The sequence below is a fragment of the Phalacrocorax carbo genome, chromosome 10 (assembly GCF_963921805.1).
Source record: "Phalacrocorax carbo chromosome 10, bPhaCar2.1, whole genome shotgun sequence".
Taxonomy (NCBI): domain Eukaryota; kingdom Metazoa; phylum Chordata; class Aves; order Suliformes; family Phalacrocoracidae; genus Phalacrocorax; species Phalacrocorax carbo.
The window spans coordinates 20,635,671-20,660,178 of record NC_087522.1 but is presented as its reverse complement, the minus strand read 5'-3'; the positions used below and the strand labels follow the sequence as shown (position 1 = coordinate 20,660,178).

The 24,508-nt window shown below is 42.5% G+C and overlaps 1 protein-coding gene across 3 annotated transcripts in view; it reads left to right on the top strand.

The window, feature by feature from the left end:
- Window positions 1-1,271: 1,271 nt before the first annotated feature.
- MAP3K9 (mitogen-activated protein kinase kinase kinase 9) overlaps window positions 1,272-24,508 on the top strand; it is a 63,993-nt gene continuing 40,756 nt past the window's right edge. For 2 of the 3 annotated variants that reach the window (XM_064462362.1, XM_064462361.1), the window contains exons 1-2: window positions 1,272-1,827; window positions 7,700-8,113. In XM_064462362.1, coding sequence (XP_064318432.1) covers window positions 1,527-1,827; window positions 7,700-8,113 — 715 coding nt within the window. In that variant the 5' untranslated portion in view covers window positions 1,272-1,526. The remainder of the gene's footprint in view (window positions 1,828-7,699; window positions 8,114-24,508) is intronic. The other variant, XM_064462363.1, reaches the window with a different exon arrangement.

Here is a 24,508-nt window from a genome sequence, read left to right as displayed (position 1 = left end):
TTCCTAACTGCAGCAGCAGAGTGCTAACAGAGGGATAGATAAATAGGTCAACAAAGCCCCACTGCACAAAATTTAAGAATTACTAGCAGTTGCTCTGTACATGAAACAAATGCCTCACCAGGGAGTAAAGAGTTTTTTAAAATTTCATCTTGCAGAGCAGAATTGTGTAACTCCACTTACAAACCACTAAAGAAAAACTAAGCCTAAGATCTTACCTAAGTGGGAAGGCACCGCGTGCGGTCACTGTACCTGGGATTCTCATTCAGCATCAGTGGGCCTTGTTACGATGAAGCTTGAACAGAGACTTTTCATTTCCACTTTTACCTCTGAAAATCGAATAAGGATCTTAGAGAAAGCTGGAGGGAAGTGGAAAGAAAATCTCCCTTTTATATCAGCAGGTAGACTCTGTTCACAAGGTCTGGTATCTTCCCAAGCTAGGAGGATAAAATAAGTATGATAAATTATATAAATGTTAAAAAGGATTTTTAAAAATCATAAAAATGATGGTTGCAGGGAGAAGGAATTTGTATTTTCAGAACTTAGAAGGGACACACTGATTACAAGACCGAGAAATAAATTCTGTTGTTTAATTTTTAACACAGGCGTTCAGCGGGGACGCATCCACGTTAACCCTGTACAAGAATCAGGTAACGCCTGCGTGGAAGCCCAGGCTGACTGGATGGAAGAATCCAAAGCACAGACTTTCCTGGGCCCCGCTTTGATTCGGTCCCGGCCTAAGCCCCTGTTACAGGCGGCAGCACCGGAGCTGTGGCGGTCCTGCCGGGTGCAGGAGGGACAGCAGGGCGGTGGACAGCGTGCTCCCGGGAACAGCAGAAGGCACGCCAGAAGAGGCCGCCCACCCCCCGAAACCCCTCACTCGCGGGAAGCAGCCCCGTCGTGCCTCAGCGCCCCGCGGCAGGCCCGGCCTAAGGCCGCCCCACCCTCTCCCGTGTCATGCCCCTTTCCCCAGCCAATGAGAAGCTGCGGGGAAGGCGGAGCTTGGAGCGCTTAACTGACAGGCGCCGCGGGGCCCAATGGGAAACGAGAGCTGACGAGGCGGGGGCCGACTGGGGGAACACCGGTGAGTGCGAGAGGCTGGGCGGGTAGGGGGCGTGGCCAAGAGGGCGAGGGGGCTCAATCAGGTGAGGACGACGTTGACGGGTGGTAGCGGCGGCCAATAGGGGTGAGGAGGCGGAGCCTCTCCTCCCCTCCCGCCGCCGAAGCTGCCAGAGAGTCAGGTGGCTCCGGGATGCGCGGCGGTGGCGGCGGCGGGTGGAGGCGGGCGAGGAGGAGGAGGTGGGGGGGGATGCGGCGGCGGCTTGGCGGTACGCGCTGCCTGCCCTCGCCTCTTCCCGCGTTGGGCTGAGGCGGCCCCGCACCGGGGTCCGTCCCGTCCCCCCCTTCGGCGGCGGCACCTGCTGCCGGCAGGCGCCGGGCCGCATGAACAATAGGCGGCGGTACCGGCCCCGCCGCCCCCCGCAGCGCCCGGCTGCCGCGGGCGCCTCCCCCTATGGAGCAGCCTCGCCATGGAGCCCCTCACAGAGCTCAGCCAGGAGGGCGCGGGCGGCGGGGAGCCGCCGGGCGGCGGGCCGCTATGGACCGCCGTCTTCGAGTACGAAGCGTGCGGCGAGGACGAGCTGAGCTTGCGGCCGGGGGACGTGGTGCAGGTGCTGTCCCGGGACTCGCACGTGTCCGGCGACGAGGGCTGGTGGACGGGCAAGATCGACCAGCGCGTCGGTATCTTTCCCAGCAACTACGTGAGCAGCGGCGTGCAGGGGGGCGGCCCGGAGCTGCGGACCCGCTATCCGCCGCCCCCCGCCATACAGCGTAAGGCGGGGACCGGGACCGGGACCGGGCCGGGGGGCTCGGCGCGGCCCCTCACTGCCACCCGCCGGGAGGGAGCCGGGGTGGTGGGTGTGTGTGTGGGGGGGGGGGGGGGCGGGCCTGGGCCCGGCCCTGCTCTGTGCTTGGGCGGGGTGGGGAGGCTGGGCCGGGATGGCGAGGGGGGAGCCCCGGCCTGACCCTCCCGAGGGCCCTGAGTGGAGGCGGGGCCGCCGCTGGCGCCGGGGGAACCCCGGCCCGGCCCTTCCGTCGGCCCAGAGGGGAACCGGGGTCGCCGCGGCGGGGGGAGGCCCGGCCCGGTGGGAGGTGGCGGAGGGAGCCGGCCCCTCACCCCTCGGGGCAGCCCCGGACCGGCGTCCCCGCTCGGCTGGCCCGAGGCCGCCCCGGCCCGGTTCCCTGGGCCGCCTCGCAGCCGCATTCCTGCTGCTCCGGTGCCCTTCCGTCTGCCTGGCGGGCGCTGCTCTCCGGGGAGGCCGGCCCCAGCTCCCTGCGTTAGCGTTTCGGCGGCGCCGGGAGCTGCTTCCCATTGTTAAGCCCTGTGTTTTCAGGGGCTGATAAATTTTCACCAAACGGCTGAAGCTTGGTGGCCAAGCGGTGGTAGAGTCACCGGGTGCTCTGGTGACATTCCTTTCAAGAATATACTTAAGGAGAGGTTGCTGGTTACGAAGCACTTGCTTTCTGCAGTGTTGATTCACTGCTAAGACATGTTCAAGATCTTCCTTTCTCCTAACCTTATTGCTTCTGACTTAAAAATTCCTAAGTTTACTTGTCTTATCAGGGTCCTCCTTAGCCCTCTGCCTTCTTTCTATTGCCCTGCCAAATTCTGTCCTAAAGTTCCTGTGAATGAGTTTTATCCAAGTTTGGGTGCCTGGGCCTACCCGAGGGTTGCTTGACTAAGTTGTGATGCTGAAGGCATGAAGGGATTGGTTTGTTTCTGTGAACTTCAGTGCAGTTTTGAAGCCTTTGTTGGAGCCAGAGAATAGGGCCATTTCTTCTCTACATTTTTTTTAGCCACTATGTATGGTTGCGGAAAGAGAAACAGTGTGGAATGACTGTTTCTAGATGCTGTTTATCTATCACTATTGACGATTCAGGCAAGAATAAAGCTTTTTTTTTTGGAGGGGCAGAGGAGAATCTTCAGACTAGTAGGCTTTTCTAGAAACTAAGAGGAGTAAAAAGGTGCTTTGTCCTATCTAGGACGTACCTCCAAGGAATACAACTAATAGCTTTTTTTTCTTATTCTGTGTTCTGCTTGAAAGCATTTAGGTAAAAACTCACTAATTCATAGTATTGCCCTTGGGACTGTGAAGGGGCTAGGCTGGGCAGTGGTGGTGCTTGCTTTTGTGCTGGAACAGCATAGATTACACACGCACACACCCACCCCCCCGCATGCAGAAAACACTGCGAATGCCTATTAGGTTTTGCCTTTGAGGTAGTTAGGAGAAAGACCTTCCTGAAGCCTCAGCTCCTCTCCTGTTTTGACTGTTCAAGTGCAGGCTTTGTAACTATGGATCCTCCTGCCTTATTGCACTTCCTGTGGTTTGATAGTTCAGGAACAGTTACAGAGTTGCACCTTCCCCCTTTATCCTTGTCTTGCTCTTCTAGTGCTACAAAAGGACTACACTACTTCTGTTCTCTCAAGTTATCAACCATATGTTCATGACAGGGTAAACTATTGCCCTCCAGTAAGTTTTTAATATGTTAAAGCATTATGTTTCTTTTTTTAAAGAAACAATGGGGGGTAAAGTTGATTGCTGTTGAATTGATTTTTCAAGTTTAATGTTAGAAACCCCTTTGCGTGGAGTGATACCCACCTTTAGAGCTGGTGATGTTAGTTTGATAGCTGTTTGGAGTAACAGTCTACTGTCAACTTGCTTATCAGACTATGAACTATTGAAGTTTTGCACAAGTAATGCAAGGTGTCATTCCAGACGTGCGCACCTCAGTGCGGAAGCTATTTTTAGTTGCTTTCCTGAAGTTTATCTCTGTGTTTGATAGCCTGATAGTTTGACAGTGTTTGATTCTGCTTCCACTGAGAGCTGTAGTAGTATAGCTAGTAATTGCATGCTGTCTTTCAGCCACCCACGCAGTGTGTTGAATCTTACCTTAGTGGGGGTACCACGAGTGATGAAAGTAGCCTGTTGAGGCTGTCAGCAATGGGCTGACTTGAAGAACCCTCATCTGTGCTATAGGGTCTTACACATTACAGGCTGAATTAAACAGCTTAATCCTATGGTATAGTAAATACTGATTTAACAGTGACTACTCTGCAGTTGTCAAAGTGGCCGCTGATTCCTGGTGTACAGGCTCTGTAATGCCTTACTGGTCCCCAGAGGAGTGATAGCACTTCAGTCCTTAAGTTCTTAGGCAAAAAAAAGCATGTTAAACATTCCTGCTGCCCTTAGAGCCCAGGGCAGCATGTCTGCCACAGTAAACTGGAGTTTAGAAAAGTGGTTAGTGTGTTTAGAGTGGTGATGAAAAACAAGTATTTTGTGTGCGAATGTAGCTAAGTCTGTGAAAACGGAGAAACTAATTCAACACAAAACACCTTAAAAAAATAAAAAGGCAAAAGTTTTCTAAAGAGGAGAATTTTTTTTTTTTCTGGGTGAGCTAGCCAGTCTGCCTTAAAGAAACATACATTTTCAAAGTAAAGCTAAGGTCGTACTTGCAAATAAAATAAAACTTCCGCTGCAGAATAACTTGCAGTGTAACACATGAAATCTCACCTGGAAGCATAAACCTCACCGTTTTACACCCCAGAGTTGTTCCGGTTCGTCTGTGTGCATCCAGCGGCGGGGGCTATGGGGTTTGTTTGTTTTCTTTTCCCTGAAGTAGAACGGGTGGCAGCACGCAGAGCGAGTTCTTGCTTTCCAGGGCTTCGGTTTTCCTTCGCGCACCGCCTCCTCCCGCCGCAGCCCTTGCCGCAGCGGCGGGGCGGGGGGCGCGGGGCCGGGCCGCCGCCGGAGCTGTCCCTTCAGCACCGCCGCCGCCGGGCTGCCGCGCCCGCCGCGCGGTGCCCCAGGGAAGCGCCGCTTGCCGGTACCCGCCAGCGCCGGGAGCCCGGGGCACCCTCTGTCCGGCTGGCTTTGCGGCTGACGCGGTCGTTCGTCTTCTGGCTTTTAACTGACCAGCCCCCTAGGAGGGAGTTAAGGGAGTTGTGCCACTGCCGAAATCCTACTGACTGAAGGTGATAGGACTCAGCATCTGATTTCTTTAGCTATTTCATCAGTGAGAATTACTAGAGAAGCTCCTTTTGCATATTCTCAGTGACAGGATAATCTAATATCTGTAGTGATTATCATAGAATCATTAAGGTTGGAAAAGACCTCTAAGATCACCAAGTCCAACTATCAACCCAACACCACCATGTCTCCTAAACCATGCCCTGAAGTGCCATGTCTTACATGTATTTTAAACACCTCCGGGGATGGTGACTCTACCGTCACTCTGGGAAGCCTGTTCCATTGCCTGACCACTCTTTCAGGAAAGAATTTTTTTCTAATATCCAATCTAAACCTCCCCTGATGCAGCTTGAGGCCATTTCCTCTCATCCTATCGCAGGTTGCTTGGGAGACAAGACCAACCCCCACCTCGCTACAACCTCCTTTCACGTAGGTGTAGGGGGCAATAAAGTTTCCCCTCAGCCTTCTTTTCTCCAGGCTAAGTAATCCCAGTTTCCTCAGCCACTCTTCGTAAGTCTTGTTCTCCAGACCCTTCAGCTTTGTTGCCCTTCTCTGGACACGCTCCAGCATCTCAATGTCCCTCTTGTGCTGAGGGGCCCAAAACTGCACACAGTGTTCGAGGTGTGGCCTCACCAGTGCCCATTACAGTCTTCCTCTAAAATTTCAGTGTTTCTGGTCAGAATCTACTCCTTCATCTTTTCTAGTAATCTGTAGCTAGTTCATGAGCACTTGAACACCAAGGCTGCTACTGCAGGAGTGAAACCTCCTTTGTTGTGTAAATTCTTGAAGTTCAGACCTTTACCAAAAAGATGTACTCAAAGTAACAGACAAATAAATCCTTATTGTGTTCTGGACTGGAAAGGACCTTTCCTCCTTTTGGAAGACTTCCCTGGTCAGTTTCTATCTTGTTTCCCGTTATTCTTTTGTTCATGGAATACTAGGGAAAAGAACTCAGGCATCCTTATTACACTAGATAAGGATTCACATGTATTGCCTGTACTGCATAGGAAGGTTGATGTTATAAACCCTATATGTAGTCAACTTCTAGCTCATAGGTTTGACCAACTTAAAGTAATTCAGACTTTTTAAAATCACATTCATGGAAGATAGAGCTCGGTCAAAAAAAAAAAAGTCTGCAGTTCTCGATGGCAGAGTTCATTAACTCCATACAATTTTGTGACAATGTTGTACTAAAGCTTATACTTGGGAAAGACATTTGATTGGAATAACTGAAGTATTTTACTTAAGCGGAGTCTAACCTGCTCCCTTGCCTTACACAACAACATGATTTCTTTTAACAGCAGTGGAGAGGTTTGCATATACAAGTGATAACTACAAAACCCAGTAATATAGAACAGTGCTCTGAACTCATATCTACATCAGCTAAGTCCATTACAGCCTTAACTCCCTTTCTACTAGATAAAGTAGGGGAACCATGTCAGATTTGATATTTCAAATGCAGGGAAATATTAAAAGTCTTGACGGGTTTCTGCTTAAATCCTTGCCTTATGCTATTTTTCTTTTAAAACTCTTAAAAATTTCTTCGACTATAATTGGCAACCACCAAAATATCAGACCGACTAGCACCAATGGTATCTCACCAGTGGCCTACGTCTACTGTAAATTCAGCCATGTTTTCATTTGTCAGTATGTGGGTTTTCTATTCTACATCAGTCACTACTGGATGGGCTCTTTTGGCTACCTGTGAGCATAAACTATGTTTAGTGTACAGTTGTAGAGGATACATTTTATCACATCTGCTCCAGATGCAGTTTATGTACTGAATTAAGACATCTGCTTCTGTAGATTTTTGTTATGCAATGCCAAGTAGCCACCAGTTACTGTGGCAGCCTGTGAGTGCATATAGCTGTGAGTGCATGGACATGGAAAATGATGATTCTGTTATTTCATATAATTTCTGTAATAAAAATGCCGTATGCATTAATCAAAAAATGTTTTTCTTATTGCTGGCTCTGAATACTCAGCATGTGGCCTGATCCATCTGTTTGTCACACTGTCGTCAGTACTGTCAGAATTGGTTAGCAAATCTCATCAGGAACGAATCTGCAAAGCTTGTAGACGTGGAGGAATAAGCATGATTTGGGAAGGACTAAAAGATCGTTAGTGGCAGTTGAATAAGGGATGTTCAAATAAAGCACAAAGGCAGGAGCAGATGCGTTTTCTGTTGAATTTTCGTTACGTCACATTAAGCACTGTAGTGACGTCAGTGAAGATTAGCGGGTGTGTTTTTCTTTTTAGGAATCTTGTACTGTCATTGAGGGCAGGGAATAAGGGTTTATCCTTAAAGGTGTGTCAGTGTAATAAGGGTTTAAGTGTGTTAAGAGGAGGCTGTTTTATTAATTGTATCATTCACCAACAATTTTGTCAATGAATGAATGGTTAAATTCATCACCATTTACAGTGAGTGCTTTGTACAGGTTTACTGATACTGCAAAATCTGTTTTACCACACTATTTAGCAATGAAAGATTGTCAGAAGGGACTACTGCTTTCATTTGTATTGTTTTGGATTGAAAATTTGTCCTTCCTCTAAGGTTAAGGGTGAGGTTGGTCAACATGGACCTTCAGCTGATGTACAGGCTGCACAGTTGCTAAATGTTTACATCTTTTTTTTTTTTTTTTCCCCCACCCCCCACCCCCCTCCTCTTTCCCTAGTCCTGGAGATCGACTTCTCGGAGCTTGTTCTGGAGGAAATCATTGGCATAGGGGGCTTCGGAAAAGTGTATCGAGCTGTATGGATAGGAGATGAGGTTGCTGTCAAGGCAGCTCGCTATGACCCTGATGAGGACATCAGCCAGACCATTGAGAATGTCCGCCAAGAGGCCAAGCTCTTTGCAATGTTAAAGCATCCCAACATCATTGCCCTCAGGGGCGTGTGTTTGAAGGAACCTAATCTTTGCTTGATCATGGAGTTTGCCCGTGGAGGATCGCTAAACAGAGTATTGTCTGGTAAAAGGATACCCCCTGACATACTAGTGAACTGGGCAGTACAGATTGCGAGGGGAATGAACTACCTGCACGAGGAAGCAATTGTTCCCATCATTCACCGTGACCTGAAGTCCAGCAACAGTAAGTGCTACACAGTAAACAGCCAGGGTGCTGGGATAGGGTTTTGGAAAGAAATCATACAAAGAAAAGAGGGGCATAACATTAACTTAGCGATCCTTTCTTGTGAACCACTGTATCCTCTAATTCAGTCCCAGAGGGGTTTGTTTTTCTGCAGTATGGTGCTACAGACTGCAGGAAACATGTAAATACTTTCAGTTTGTAGAAGCAACTTAAATGATTGGATGCAAAAGCAACTCCAAATGGAGCATGATTCTCTAGAAGTTCATATATATACATACATATACACACACACACATATACAGTATCTCAGTTTTACTGGCATTTCAGCAGACTTCTGTATGTTGGAAAATCTTGTTGAACTTAAAATGTGTATTCTCCTTCCACTTTTTGGAAGGATAAATGCTCCTTTGGAAAGATAAATGCTCCCAAGCTTTCATTTTACTTGCTATATTTTGCTGTATAGATGAGCTGCAAGCTTGTTTTCCTTATGGGAGATTTAACCCATCCCTGCTGAACTGGATCTTCTCTCTATCCCCCATAGAGCTGGTGTTGACAGAAACATCAACTCAGGTAAATTAAATGTCCCAGTGGGTTCCCTTGTACACCCAGGACTTCAGCTGATGTTTGTGGTGCTTTACGTGGGATGCAGCTGACCCATTAGAGCATGGAGACTGAACTTTGTTACAATTCTGGAAATCATGGTGAATAGCTACTCTGTAATACTGACAGCATTATTGTCTGCCACTTGAGTACTGCAGTTGGATATGGTAGTGTGTCTGTTTTCCCCAACTTAAAATTGAAGTTAAACGCATACATAAACATTTATGAGTGTGAGAGCAAACTGCTGCAGTGGTTTAAAGATCATCGTCTCCTTTCCTGATGCCTGCATGCAGCTGTTTAGCCTTTCTCTCTGCTTGTCTATATCTAGATGGCAAGAGCAAACACGCACCTGTGTGTTGGCTGCAGTGGTTTAGGTAGGTGTGTTAGTGTGAACTCCTTTTCACTTACGGCTTGAGTTAATAAGAAGCGGTATGAACCAGGTGGCTGGGATGCAGACACGTGTCCTCTTTTGCTTTGAGGATGGTAACATCTAGCAAAGAGGTCTGACAGATGGGAAATTTAATATCCTAAATAGGTTCGCTAGAGCTAGCATTAACTATCTCAATCCTGTAAATTTCTAGGCCTTGCAGGTTCTTCCTATGGTTTTGGGTTTTTTTTTTGCCTCAAATCTTGTGGCAATGAATTTACATAGTTTGTGAAGTAAAGATTAAAAAAAGTATTATTGACTCTTTTTACTGAGTCTAAAAATAGAAACTAATATGAAAGCTCTCACAGTTCCTATAACTTTATTCTTATGCTATTAAAGTTTCCCTTTTTGTTAGAGTAAGGCAGTCTTAATGTCTAAGGTTTCCTAATGTCTAAACCCTTCCCTTACAGATGGCAGTATATATGGGCATATTGATAAATGCTGTAAAATAAAGGATTGATTGGCTTGGTTAATGGATGACTGGCTGCATCTGTGAGTAAGAAATAGTTGCCTTTAAGTGTTGGGCCTTTCCTCCTTACCTAAGAAAATATTTACATGCTTGTTTTGCTAACAGGCCATTAAGACTTTATAGCTTAATGCTATCTGAGCATTTCTGAGGTTTAGAATGAAGTTATTTTTAAGACAAAAAGCTATTAGCTCCCAGTATTTCACTGTTTTATTCAAACTAGAGACTGCTAGCTGTCAAAGGGAAATGTATCAACCAGAGAACCAGCCCAACTAGAGGGACACCAGTGCACAATGTCAGCCCCCTCAAAACAGATATTACAGATGTTTTCTACCATCCATGTCAGCAGCGAGAGTGTCTCTTGTCACAGTGAATCAGTAGTACATAATTGTGCTGCACTGTAAATTGTCAGTGAGAATTTGAGGGGTTTTGCTACATATATTACTAGAATTTTCTACGTTTGGGAGGAAGCAATAGTAAAAGAAGAGGAAGAATAAGTGGGAATGCCTGTGGAAGGATTCAAAGACATCCTGTGTTTGGAGGGTAGAGGTAGAGAATTTACATGGTGATTTTGACCAAAGATACCATCAGATCTTGTATGGAAATGATGGGTATAAGAAAATCCTAGCCTAGCTAAGTCTGCAGAAAGCACTATTACATTTGGGAAACTGAATAAATGTAGGAGCTGGTATTGGAGGAAAAGACTTCAGATACTTTAAGGAAAACTAATTGATTTGTAACTCTCTCTTAAAAGAAGATTAATTAGTAACCTCAGGAATGGGCTCGACATATTACAACAGCTGTTTACTTTAGTTCAGCAATATACAGTTCTTCATTCTGTGTGGAGCGAGAGAAATTTTAAAAAATAGAATATATTTTAAACATTTGAAAATATATGTTCTGGGTATATCTATAAAGCAAGTGTAAATATTAGAATATGATTATGGTGGAGGTTTTTCTGAAGGGGAATGACTGTTGGTCTTTTCTGTCTTTTTTGGTGGGTTTTTTTTTTTTGTGGGTTTTTTCTTCCCCCTAAAAGTGTGTATTATCTATACATGCAGGTAGACTTAACTCATGGTTATCTGTAGGATAAACAACTTTGGACTAAGTTATGTCTTTCCTGAAGACTCTGTCACTGGATTGCTGAAATCCCTTTTCCATTATATATAATAAGCATCTTGGAAATGTCTCTGCTCCATTTTCCGTGGAAAGCTTTGTACAAGTTTTGTAAAGATGAGTGGACTGAGTATGTTATTGCATCCCATTTTATATATGGTTTGCATTTTCTGTGTTTTTCTGATGTACTTAGTTTTCTTGATTACTGTGGATAATTGAGAACGGGTTATGTTGTTAGCTTTGTGCCCGTAGAATGACAAGCTTGTTGCATTTTCTTTGCACAAGTTACCACCCACCAACTGGTAGGCAATAATGTGTCTCTGGAGAAGGAACAGCTTCTTCTGGCAAGAACTTGGAAAAGATTCTTGCAGACATATTTCTTTCATGTACCAAGCATCTACAAGTACTGTGGAGCTGTCATGGGAGCATCAGCTGTATTGATCTACTGATTGGTACTGACTACGTTTAGTAATAGATAAGCGGTTCTCATACCACTGTCTTGCCTGCAAGCACCAGCTGGGACCTGCCCTGTCTATCTGAAGCTGCAGGATGAGTTACTTTGGGAGTCAGGGAACAAGATGGGGGAGTGGAAAAGAACAGAGTTGCCTTATTTAAAATAAAATTTTCTACTAGAATAGAAGTAGTTCAGAGAATGCCTTGCTTTCAGATATCTGCCTATATTTAGGTAGATACAGAATGCATAAGGACAGTATGTCATGATGAGCCTTTTAAGAAGGTCATGTTACATTTTGAACAGTAAAGTCAGTCAAGTGGGCACCTTAATACAAGTCTGAGAAATTATCCCATTACATATGGGTAAGGATTTGGAAGAAAATAATTCTTTTTAATCTCAACCATTGCAGCTTTGTGGGCTCAAGTAGTAGGTACCAAAACAATGCTCAGAATAGTTATCTATGTTTCTGATGGCATAGTAAAGAACATAAGGTTTTGATTACTTTGGAAGGTAACTTTGTCTTTTATAGGGACTGAGCTTCAGGGGATTATTTGAAGATTCCAGGAGGTGTCTGTTTCTTGAGATTCTCCTTGTCAAAAAGCAGTTTCCAAACCAATAGTCTGTTTTCCTTCTTTTAACCAAAAAGGTGGATATTTTTTCTCTTCCATAATTTTTCTTTTTTCCCCTTCTTTTCATTAGTATAGGTTTACACTTAATACTAATACATTTAGAGTATAGGAAAAGTGTCCTGTTCATTTTAAGCACCATGTTTGTCTGAAGCAGATTTTTGTTAAATCTTGGAGACTCTGAGGGCTGCCTGTTTCTTTCCTTTGGGGATGCTGTCAGGAAATGAGCACATAAAGATCTTTGCAGAAGAAATTGCACACCTGTGACTTATTTTTCGAGACCCTGAAATTCTTCTGCTGAGTGTCAGTTCAGTTGGCAGCGAGTCTGGTAGGTGAGTGTTCCAGTGGCATTACCAGCTACCCAAGAGAAAGAAGATAACCCAGGAAAGCTATTTTGTTCTGCTGTGTAAGGAGATAAGTATTTCTTTTTCTGGCATTTGATCCAAGATATTTATTATATTCCATATGAAATTAATCTTATTAATCTGACAGAATGCTCTCTGGCTTCTTTCTTCTCTTTATCTGGTGATATTGCTAACCTTTCCCTTGTCAGCTGCATGTTGGTGCTCCACTGAGCATACGTTACAGGATTGGTAGTAGACCTCTCCCAATACAAAGGCTCCTAGATGCTGAGCTATAGACAAAAAGCAACTAGGAATGCCCATTGGAGTTACCATTACTGTGTTTAGCATGGCTTGTAGAGTTTCCCTTTCTCTTATCTCTTATCTGTGATTTGAGTCTAACTTCTGGCCAGAGGAAAGATGCTTGGCACATAATGCTTAGGATCAAAAAGGGCAGCCCTGTTGGTTTTGGTGAAGTATTGGAAATAATGAAGCTGGTCCCATTTGTTTCTATTTGTGTGTCAATGTTAGATATGCCAGCATAGCTATAGGAATAAAGCCAGTTAACTAATACTGCGGAGAACTAGTAAAAGCATATTTGATCTTTTTTTTTCTGACTGGCTCAGCAAAATGCATTTGTTATTTGCGCTACATTGAAAGATTTTGCTGAGGGTGTTCATGCCAGTTAGCAGAGTGCTTTATAAAAGTCACCGTGTTTGGGTTCCACAAAGTGGCACAGAAGATTAGCAGCACAGTGACGTGGCCAAGGTCAAAGAGGTAAGGACAGAGCTCAAAATAAACCCCAATAATTCTGATTCAGACAAATCAGTAGTTCTTCCCTTCTAGGTCTTTCAAGGTGTTCACCTCTCGTACTTTTTAGACCATCAAGGTAAGTTTGTGTCATCCTGAGATTCCAAGCTCTAGCTTTCTAAAGAATTCCAAATTCTGCTATAGTTTTGCTTATTTATTTTATGTAGTTATTAAGTCTTTTTCTGTTCATAAAGATACTACTGGAGCTGACTTTCACATGGTATCCGGAGAGTTGTTCCTAGGACTTACAATATTCCTTGTCCTTTATTTTTTCTAAAGTTAGGGGTAGAATTTAGAAGCAGGGATTCCTTGCAACTGCTTCAAATCCAGCCCAAGGACAACAGGAGTTGAATGTTACATATCAGCTTTGATAATGTGATAGTTATCTGATTCCTTGTTGCAATATTCATGACCCCATCCACTCATAGTTGACACTCTTCTGTTTGGCCTTTTCAGAAAAGGAAAAGTACTTAATGTAAACTTCTTCCTCTCTCTGGCAGTGCCGTAGAGGAGAGCTCTTCCAGGGTCTGCTTAAAGTATGTTGGCAGAGCAGTTTAGAAGTCTGCACGATTATTGCTGCTTCTGGTTCTTCAGTGTAATTTGCTGACTAACTCTCCAGTGTTGTACCTTCTATCAGAATGGATTTTCTTTGTCAGTGCAATTAAATGAGTGTGAGTAATGTCTCATGTAAAGTATAGTGAAACTATTTCAATGGCATCTGAATGCTTTACACTGGGTGAATAATTGATCTGGCCTTAGCTGGGTTGTCCCTTGCCTGTAAGAGGAAAGTGATAAAAATGTGAGATTTATTTTGGGGGAACAACAGCTGGGAGAGTAATTTTATGCAGATGTTCTCCAGTTCAGTTCAGGGAGCAAAAATCAGTAAACTTTTTTTTAAGATTCAAAAAGTGCATACATTAGAAATTAGGCCTTTCAAACAGCCTGAATAGACTCCTAAAGGTGATTAAAGATGACTTTTCAGGTTATGCCCTTTAAGCAATTATCTCATTCTATGGACGTGCTATACGATATTGCTAATGGCGCATAACTCTTAGTTCTGGTTACTCTGTGTATTTCTGTCTCCCCAGAGTATCAGCCTTTGTGCTGATATCCTGCTCACTTGTATTGTGGTTAAAAAATTCCAAATAACTATAATTTTTTGCATGTGGTAATATGATGATGAAATTCATGGCAGTAATACTAGTTGAACAGAATGAAAAAAATACTGTAATTTCATATGTTATTAGTTCAGAAGATGTAAATAATACCTGAAAGTGATGCTAATATTTAAGCTGTTGAGGCACTGGGAATCCACAGTAGCAGTGTGGCAGTTTACTTTGGGGGTGTGTGGTCTTTTTTTTTTCCTTAGCTTGTCTAAATTAGTGCAACTACTTTCCTCTCTGAGAGTTTTGACAGATGCTTTCATGTTGCGGTCTTATTTTCAGTTTGTTTTAGTAGATTTCTGAGAGTTCTAAAATGAAAATACATCTCCTGTAAATGGTTTGTTTTAGTTGAATATGAATTAATGTCTTCACAGTTAATTGCAGGTCAAAAACAGAAAGACTTTATGGAATAAGCTTGATGTCCACAAGAACACTTCGGTATTCTGCCCCCACCAAGTAGCAAAAAGGCAGCTTCACAAATGGAATCCCTTATCTTTGTAAACAAGAATGGAAAGAGTTCCTCTCATTTTTAAGAAGTGAAATTGTGTTTATTACTTTCAAAAAACTAGCCAGTATCCTTTTCATGTCTTTGTGCCACTGCATGTATTTTTCTGCAGGGTTCTTTCTGCTCCTAAGGAAAAAAAAAATAACCAAGAGTTTTGACACTTAAGCACTTTCTCCAAACTGTGCATGTGGAACCATGGAACAGATACGAGCAGGCCTGAGCACCATCATGCAGGAGGGGTACCCAGGCATCTATGTGCCGCTCCCATGAATTCACTGTCTGACCATCTGTGACTGAGCTGGGATAAATCTAAGTAGCAAGTCAAGAGTGAGAACAGCCTTCCTGTGGCATTTCCAGGAAGCTAGAATAACTTTTACAGCTCCACTTTTTTTTTTTCTTGGTGATGCTCTGACGTCAATAAATTTAATTTGAATTTTGGGAGATTTCTGTCAGCAGCTTCTCTTTTGCTTTTTCTCACCAAACAAATCGTTTCAGAATTTCAACATATCCAAAGCAAACAACTCACTCTTGAAGCATCAGAAGTTAAGCGCAGTCTTGCTCTTTGAAGTGATTGATCACCAAAGATGATTCCTTAATTTTAAGTAATATCCCATTTGAAGATGGTGCATATACCCTTATGACAAGGCAAGGAAAGCTTTAAGCTGTTGGAAAGAATATAGGATATAGCACTTTATTTTAAGAAGCTGCTTTTTGGTACATGTTTACTTTCTGATTCTAGGATAGATTCCGTTATGTTGGTGTGACTTTGATTTCTACAACTTTGTCAAAGTTGACTGGCATATCTGAAAATTGCTTCATAATTGTCTGACTGCTAATGGAAAGGTAGATTCAGCCTTCCTCAGACCCGAACTTTTTCCAGATATGAAAAAGGAATAGTAACAGAACCATGTGCACTAAGAGGAGAAACTATCACAATTTATAACAATTTATAATTATTGTTTGGTTTCAACAGTGTTTCTTAAGATCAGGGAGAAGAGGAGGAGCCTCTTGCATAATAGTCAATCTTTGGGCCCCAGCCTGTAAAAGAGTTGTTATGGTGGTGATGGCAGCATGGTGCAGCATCGTTTAGAGTTCTCTTCAGAGAGAAGTAGCCAGAGGATAGGCAGCCCTCCTATGAGCTGTTTGTGTTACTGCCACACACAGGCCTTCCACTCCGCTTTCTAAAAGCATTGTTACAATACTCAAGCATTTATTATAACACTATTCTTTTATTTAAAACAAAAATACTCTCCCAAAACACTGAACTTTATCTAATGCACATATAAATTCCAAATTATCTCTGAAATTCTGTATGTTCTTTGAATGCTGTACTACTTAAGTCCTGGATGATTTCTAGAGCTAAAAGTCAAACTCCTAGTTAGCTGTACATCATCTTCCTCTGACGTTTCATCAAGCGGGCTTCTGGAATTTGCTTTGCCCATTGAGAAATGTTAAGAGTTGCTGTTCGTATTACAGCTGGAAACCTTCATTTAACGTGAGCACAGTTTCAACCTTGCTGATTTGTAGATTTATTGCTTAGCTGTGTAGCAAATGATAGTCAATGTGCCAAAAGCTTCATTTACTAGTATCAGGTAACTATTTCTGCCACTCAGACTTTGTTTGTTACAACAATTGTTTAGATTGGGGATTCCTGGAGGGTTCTTGGGGTCTTATAAAGAAGTGCTGGTATGGATAACTGCTGTAAAGATGGTATTTGTAAGAGCAGTGGGATGTATGTGAACTAGGCCTTGTGGTCTACCTGCCAAAAAAGTACTACAGGATTTCCTGCTGTTTCTTCTCTTTGAGTATGGGCTGAGGAAAAATGTTATACAAGTCTTTCGTTGCTTTTGACTTTAGGTTGTTCAAGGATCCTGAAAATAAGAAAAATCCCAGAACTTTGATTAATAGAATTTGGTATGCCTAATCTGCTTGTTGAAGTGTCATCAATCTTGCCCTTGGATTTACTGATTTGCCTTTTCTTGTCTGATGTAATCAGTCACATGGCATGTGGCTTTGATGTGATTATGGTTGCCTGGTAACTGTGGGATGTTCCTAATTCTTCATCAGGGTACTGCGTAGTCACTTATACTCTTTGACCACTGAGTAAACTCAGTCAGAAAACTAACAAATCTAACACATCAGAAAGTGAACAGCTTTCCCATAGCTTTACTGCATGAGCTGTTATCTTGCATGGACTTTCACGTGCAACAGTGCAGGACTACCCTCTTTCTCAGCAGCTGGCAACTTGTTCCACTTAGCTTAAGGTAAAACCTTGCGGTATTAAAGAAGGTCTGAATTTCACTCCTGTCAGCTGTGGCTTGGTGTTGATTGTGCGCCTCAGAGCCTTTTAACATTTGTGCTGATGAATGGACGTACACCTCTCTTCCTTTTCTTAATGTTTTTTAATTAAATCTGACTAAAAAGAAAACCACAAACAAACCACCAAGAAAAACAGCTTCTGGTGTGGTTTGTGCTGCTGCCTGTGAAGTTTTTGTGTCTTGCTTACCTTCTAGATTGTGGGGTACCAGCCTATTCCAAGAACGAATAGTACTTGGTGTTATTGACTGTTTCATAGAGGTGTCTTAATTGAAGCGAAAACAACACAGTTCTGTGCTACGTTTTTAATAATGAATTTTATGTTTCTGTTGCCTGGAAATGGCTCTCACTGAACCAGCATTATTATTAAGTCTCTTTTCAGTCTCTTGAGCAACAATTAATGAATGTCATTCATGTGATTGTACTCTTCCCTTTCCTTTTTTTTTTTTGTCGTTGCCTCATACAGTTCTTGATTCGTTGCAAGCTTTCAAACGATGTGATTTGGCCAAGCACTGCAGTGGGTACAGATGTAATTATATTTTCTCCTTGGAGCATTTAATTGGTTATGAAGAACACAATAATCCATGCCTGAGCTAGATGGTTGTTCAAATATAAGCAGTATGGTAGGATTTAGTCTGAAACCAGGGCTGAACATCTCCATTTTTCCAGGAAACTCACCTGAATGTTCTCCAGGAGCATTGGAAGTGTTTTGTACCAGATCACTAAAGCGATAAGACTTTTTTCAGCTTGGCTGCATGAAAGGATCGATTCTAAATATATCATGGCTCTGGAGGCCTTTCCTATCCCCTCCCCCATTATACATTAGCTCTTTAGAGTTACTGTACTGCACAGCTTAAAATCCAAGAACTGCTGTGCTGTCACATCCATCACCTCCTCTAGGCTGATAGAAGAGGACAGTCGGCCAGCTTAATGGATTTGCTGAACCCTCACGCGTACCCAATAATTAAAAAGCTTTTGCGTCCAAGGTATATATTTTTTAAATGTGTTGTTGTTGGATGGTTAGTAATATAAGATAAAAAATATTTGCTTATTATTAGAGGCAATATTTGTATTCTCTGTTTTTCCTTCTAAGATGTGAATTTTGAGTGAGTCTTAAATTCTGTGCTCTACAGGATCTTATGCAACACTTAGCCTTCTGCACCACTATTAGAGTAAAGACGCAGTCCTACTGAAATGAATGGCAGAGTACGAAACAGAAGGTAGGTAAAGGCTGCGTGTGGAAAGCCCAGACTCAGTCCATGTGCAGATCTGTTAATCACTTTAAGTACTTTGAATGCAGGATCAAGAGCAGATTGCTCGTTATCTGGATACTTGTGAAGCAAAGCTGTGCAGGCTGACTAGGGAAGGTAGAGCTAAAATTCCAAATTAGATTTTGGCAAACCACCGCAATATGAGGTCTCATTTTGGAGCAAGTTTTTGAAATCCTTTCCCAAAAGCTTAGTTCTGTCCTCAAGGCAGTATGCCAGAGTACTGTCTCAATAGGACTTAGTAATTAAAAAAAGGAACACCTGGCAAGCCCAGTCCCTTGTCCCCTTTACAATAACACTGCTTTTTTGACTTGTTAGGCAAACTGCAGACTTACTAGGTAGCTTCTGGCTCTGAGACCATGACTCTCAGACAATGCAGCAGCATGAAGCAATATGTATCTTTTTATCTAACACCCAGTATTTCCCATCACTACCATCTGAGCTGAAATGTATTTTGGGAAGTTTTGCTTATTCATGGGAGGGGAAAATAGGATTGGAACAATCATAGTAAGTTCAGTGAAACATCTTCTATGCCAGAGCATTTTTGTTTGATCTATGGATACTTTTCTACTTCGGATAGGACTGTTCAAAAACTATAGGCCTGAGGCTAATATTTGCTATTACTATAGTACCTTCTAAATAACCCTGAAGATTTCAAAATGCATTGCATTTCTTCAGAGTACAGTGGAATTCTGTTATTAATTTTTCAGATAAAAGCAAGTGTTAGAAAGTCATAATTGGCCCATGCAGGACGCAAAAGATGCTTAACTCATTTTTCTGAATTAGATCCCATTTGAAAAACTGAATCCATATTTGCATGAATTTCACAGCCTCCAGTAGTTGAAAATGCTTGGACTGGAAATAGGTGTAGAAGGCACTCAAAGGGATTTGGACAAAGCAAAGGTTATACCTAGATTGTGGGGAGACAAGTACAAAAAAAATGCTGTAAACTGAAAATGGCCACCCCAGTTGTGAAATTCCAGGATGTGTGTTGAGGAAGAAACTAAAATTTCAGTGTCATATTAATATTGTAGAGTTCATGGACCCTTTGGCTAAAGTAGTTGTTCTCAGAAAGTGCTTTCAGAGCTGTTCTAGCTTGGATAACTTTATTCTGTTGTCTGAAAAACAAACCTTTAGAAAAGATACGGGGTTGAGTGAGGAGATTCTTTGTTCGAGTCAAGGTTTCCTGTAACAGATTGGCTCAGTTTTGGACATGTTCTGGCATGGGTGGGTGGGAGAATCTGGATCCTGCAATATTAATCAGACTTTTTTCCTCTCTGGCATACCTTCAGCTTCAGTAAGCCTTTAGCTGGCTTCTGAAACTTGTGTAAAGCAATTTTTTGGATACATTTGGAATTGTTTGGAAATGGAAATATTCTGTTTCTTTCAGCTCTTGCACTTGAGATTTCTGCTGTATTGCTGACGGAGAATTTTAATGGTAGTACCTCCTCATACAGGTCTGGATTGCTCTTAAATTCTACCATGGAAGAGGCTTGCAGCTTTTAGAACTGAAACCCTGCTATGTTTTGCATTTAAGGGTCTCAGAGTGAAATAGCATTGGTTTCCATAAAGGTTTTACTCTGTCCTTTTCTTTCTGTAAATGTCTTTCATCTGGGATTTGTGGACTCGGTATCTGATACATCTCCTTACAGTACTTGAATTATGTAAATGGAGGAGGTGAATGGGCTGATGCTTATCCAGTGTCTGAGAAAACCTTTGCCATTTTGTATTTTGCTAAGTGAAGCCACAGTAAGCTGTTCTGTTTGCAGGATGGAGGAAGAAATATAATGTGTCTAATATTCCCACCCACAATGAGTTCTCAGCTGCAGCAATAGTCATTCACACTCCAGCTATGACAGGGTAAGCATTAGTTCCCCCTTTTGCCTGTTGACCCTACTGCTGTTGAAAACAGTGATGATAAAATAAGACATGAACAAAGGCCTGTGGGAAAACAAATCTGGTTATTAGCCTGTTGTATCTATGGGTGGTTGAGTTGCACTGCAGTGATGTGCAAAAATACATGGTATTATGCTGGGAAACAAAAGACAAGTTAGGTAGAATAGTGTCATTCCAAGTGAGTTTGAGTTCCTTTGACATTTTTTGGCCTTTATGGTCTTTAGTGGTCTTCTCACTTCTCTTCAATCTAACAAAATAAGAATAGATGTGGTGAAGCATTGGGACTAAAGGAGAAATCAAGTTGAAAGTCCAGATAAAAATATGGGACACTGGGGAATAAAATTCACTATGTCTGTGCAGGTAGTTGAATAATTTAAATATTAGAATTAAATGTTTCTACACCAAGTAAAATAGCAAAGATGACACATTTATCCTGTTTATAGTCCTTCCTCTTGTCACTCTCACCCACCCATTGCTGTTGCTGCCCTCTAGCTCTTGGGCTGTGTAGCCAGCTGATGGGGCTCTAAGGAGACAGAGTACAGCACAAAATAATGAGTAGGGTCTCTTGGGAATTAGGTGTGAGTGGGATGCGCTTGCAGGCTAAATCCTTTTGCTGGACTTTTTCCTCATGTCTTGATATGACTGCTTTCCTCATTCCTGGAATCTTGGATGGCAAAGCATTCAAACCACAGCTGTGCTAATGGTGAAGACTGGAACAGAACTACTGAAGTGCACTGGCACTTACAGGTATTCAGATATTTCCACCACCTTTGGGTTTTCCAGGCCTTCTCAACTCTACATCATCGAGTTGCTGTATCTGTCTGGTAGTTTGCAGTCAGGGTCTCACCAGGGACCTCCACCATCCCTTCTGTCTCTAGGTCTGGGAGCTCCCTTTAAGCTCAGGCTAACTTGAAGTACCTTTATAATCAGATTTTCTCACATTTCTGGCAAACAACAAACTTCCGATACTTTCTTGAGATTGTTCTCTCAACCTCTTTCAAAGCACCGCTATCCACCCTAGTATGCTAGAAACACTGTTAATGGTAGGTGTCTCTATGAAGAATTGATAAAGCTTCAAAATATAACAATGGAACATAAGCTAATGTTGCTTTATCACTAGGTAGTAGCCCTGTTGTTTCATCGTCTGTGTAGAACTGTTTAAATAAAAGAATGGCAGGTATTCTGGCACTAAAATACTGACTGGATTGTCTCAGTTGGAGGAGAGTTATATGGAAGTTAAATGTGAAGCCAGCAATCATCCATCAAGTCAGAGATATATCCTGGTGTATCCTCTACAGTAGGGATCCTTGTCTTCTAGCCTGTGCCCTTCTGTATTTCTTCCTGTATGCTTTTAGTTCTCATCACACTCAGCCCCTCTCTCACTACTTTTTTATTTCTTCCTTCACTTAATGATTGTAACCATTTCCATCAGGCTTGATGTTCATTAGCTAATAGATTTCTGTTCTTGTGTGCCAGGCTTACTAAGTAGCATTATGCACAGGTAGATGACTCGGCACGAATGCTGGACCCTACAAGAGACTGTCTTGGATTTTTTTTGTAATTTCTTTTGTGGTTCTTAATATGCACACACACACTCTGGGCTGTGAAAGGGAGTATGAAGTTGCTGATAGAGCTGCTATGAAATACGGGGTTGATGGGCAGTTTGGTGGTTAACTGCTGTGGCGGTGTTGCAAGGTAATCTTGCTTTCCTTGGTATTCTGTTGCGATTAATTTTTGCCTCTTAAGTCAGGATTTTCTTGATGTGCTGTGTGCTAAATAAATTGGGAATACAACAGGAGAGTAGTTGAAGAAAATTTTGGTATGCCTGGATGTTCATGCTATTTTGTGCAGTAGACAGCAGCCTCTTTCCTCTACCTTCATATATAAAAATGGGCCATTTTTGCTGTGAGTGATCACACTACAGTAGTTCCTCCCTAAATGTTGTTCTGCTTCTGTAGTGATGAGTCAGCTTTTAGCACAAGCAAAGCAGTGTTCTGTTCAGCACTACACTACGCAGATAAGCCTAATCCTTTCTCTAGGCTGAGAAACCGGAAAAAGGCAACTATATGACTGTATTTTGCTGCCTTGTCACTTGATTTTGACAATGAGATGAAATGAGGAGCCGCTTCCTACCAGTTCTTTGATGTTACGAGCAATTGGATCAGTGTGGGTTAGTGTGTTTAGTTTTCCCTCCTTGCTCTTTCCCACTGCTTTGGCTCACCGGAGACTAAGAATGCTGTCCTATCTGTCCAAAACTGTAGCTGAAAACTAAAATAACCCTCCCAAAAGAAACAAGCAAAAAATATGACGGTGTTACTGCCTTACAGAGGAAGACTGTGCTTGTGAGAGGAGGTTATAACATGTTTTCTGGCTCTGCTGGTGTAATATGAGCAGAACAGAGGATTAGAACAGCAGCTGTTAATTTTGTTGCCAAAAAAAGTTTTCTTAATTTCCCCTGTGAAAACTTTCCTTCTGTGGAAGTAATCTACCTCTTTGAGCTATCTTTTCATGCATACTGGAGATGCATGGCACTGGATGAAAAACAGGAGGTATTACCGAGGTTTTATAAAGTGACTAACTTAGAACCTAAGTAAAGCTTTATCGTGTTTGTTTTAGTGGTTGATTGAAAGATTCAGTGCAGGTGGTTTATCTGTTTATGTAGGGTAGAGGAATGTGTTTGGAAGAAGAGTAGATGGGTTTGAGAAGATGGAAATTAAAGGAAAGGGATAGGAATGTGTATATTCTGCCAGAAGGAAAGAGATCCAGACCAATTAGTGCTTCCTGCATAATGGCAGAGAGGAAAAAACATGTTGTAATAGAACCAAGTAAGGTTAAGCAGAATGAAAAATATATCAATAATGCAGTTATTTGCATTGGAACACTGTAATAAAGTTGAGAATATTCCCAAAACAAAGTTTGCTCAGCAGTTTTAAATTTCTTACAGCAATGGCTAAGAAGCAGGAATGATACTGACATATTAGATGTGGTTTACCCAGCCTTCTTAGGGTTTATTAGCATGTAGGTACAAGTAGATCAAAGGATATACAGCTTTATACCCCTATCTTTACCTTGTCATGGTGTATTTGTATATCTGCTCTCATGTCTTTCTAGTGGATGCATGAGTAATGAAAATACAGCTGTTTAATATCTGGACTGGCTTTTAATCTGCTAATTTTTTAAACTCCCATCCGTATTCCTTCGGAATTCATTTGATCTCTGTTTTGCCTACACAGAGTTAACCACTGGTTTTGGGTACTAGTACAAAATTTCAGAGCTGTGGGTTTCAGCTTTATCACTGCAGTGATTTATCCTTCTGAGAGGACATAGAATAGTCCTAGGTACATACAGTTTCTCCTAAACATGCTAGTGCAAGTTCATGAGTTGTTAGTGAAAGTTCAGTGTTCTAACATGAAGCTCCACCTTTGGAACTGTCCATAAAAGTCTCATCAGACCAAGAGCAGCCTTAACTCTGTCCTTCTGTTAAATAATCCTGCACTGTCTAGTGCCCCACAGGGCAGGCATCTCCATAAGGACTGGAGGTGACAAGACAGAACTGAAATCCAGTAGTAGCAACTACATGCAGGCTGAAGGATATAGTGGTATCTTAGAATCTTAATCAGGTTCCTTTTTGTATTGCTTTGAATACTCAGACAGATGTTTTTGTCTTTCTAGTAAAGCATAATAATGTGAACTGGGGTGGAGCAGGAGGAAGAGCTGACTCAGTGTCAGATACCACTGTGTCAGTCATACTCCAGTGGGTCTGTTTTTGTGAGGTCTATTTTCAGTACAAATCTTTGTTTAAACAACAAAAGTATCTGAGTTGGCCTTGGCTCTAGGAAAAAATAAAACTTTTTCTTCCTGATGTCACTGATAGACAGCTGTGACTCATGAAACTGAGAATCATCCACTTTGGGATCTGTTATCACCGGGATTGGTGTACTTCTGAAGACTTGGTTACTTTTAGTAAGACTGACATTGGATGCTGTCAAAAGCCTGGTAGCTGTTAATACACACATAAAATGATACTTAAAATGGAGAAAGTAAACTGGCTTCACCTGACCTCAAGAAGTTGATTTCCATCACTTCCAACTCTGCTAGAAAAGCTGCTAGCTCAGTCACAAACAAGAATAAGAGGATCTTGGGTACATCATCAGTTCTTCTCTCCCCTGCACTCCCCCAGCTAAGAAACCATCGTTAAACAGTACCAGCATTGGCTGTGTTAACTCCCTATCATTCTTTGTGCAGATTGAGACTGGAATGAGAAACTCCAGTTGTATCAAAGTCTCTAATGACACTTCTGTTTCAGCATCTGATGTTGCCTGCTAACTGAAGAGTATTAACCATACCTTTCACCAGGTCTAATGGCCAGCATTCAGTGATCTGCAGAATGTACTGAAGATGCTCTTT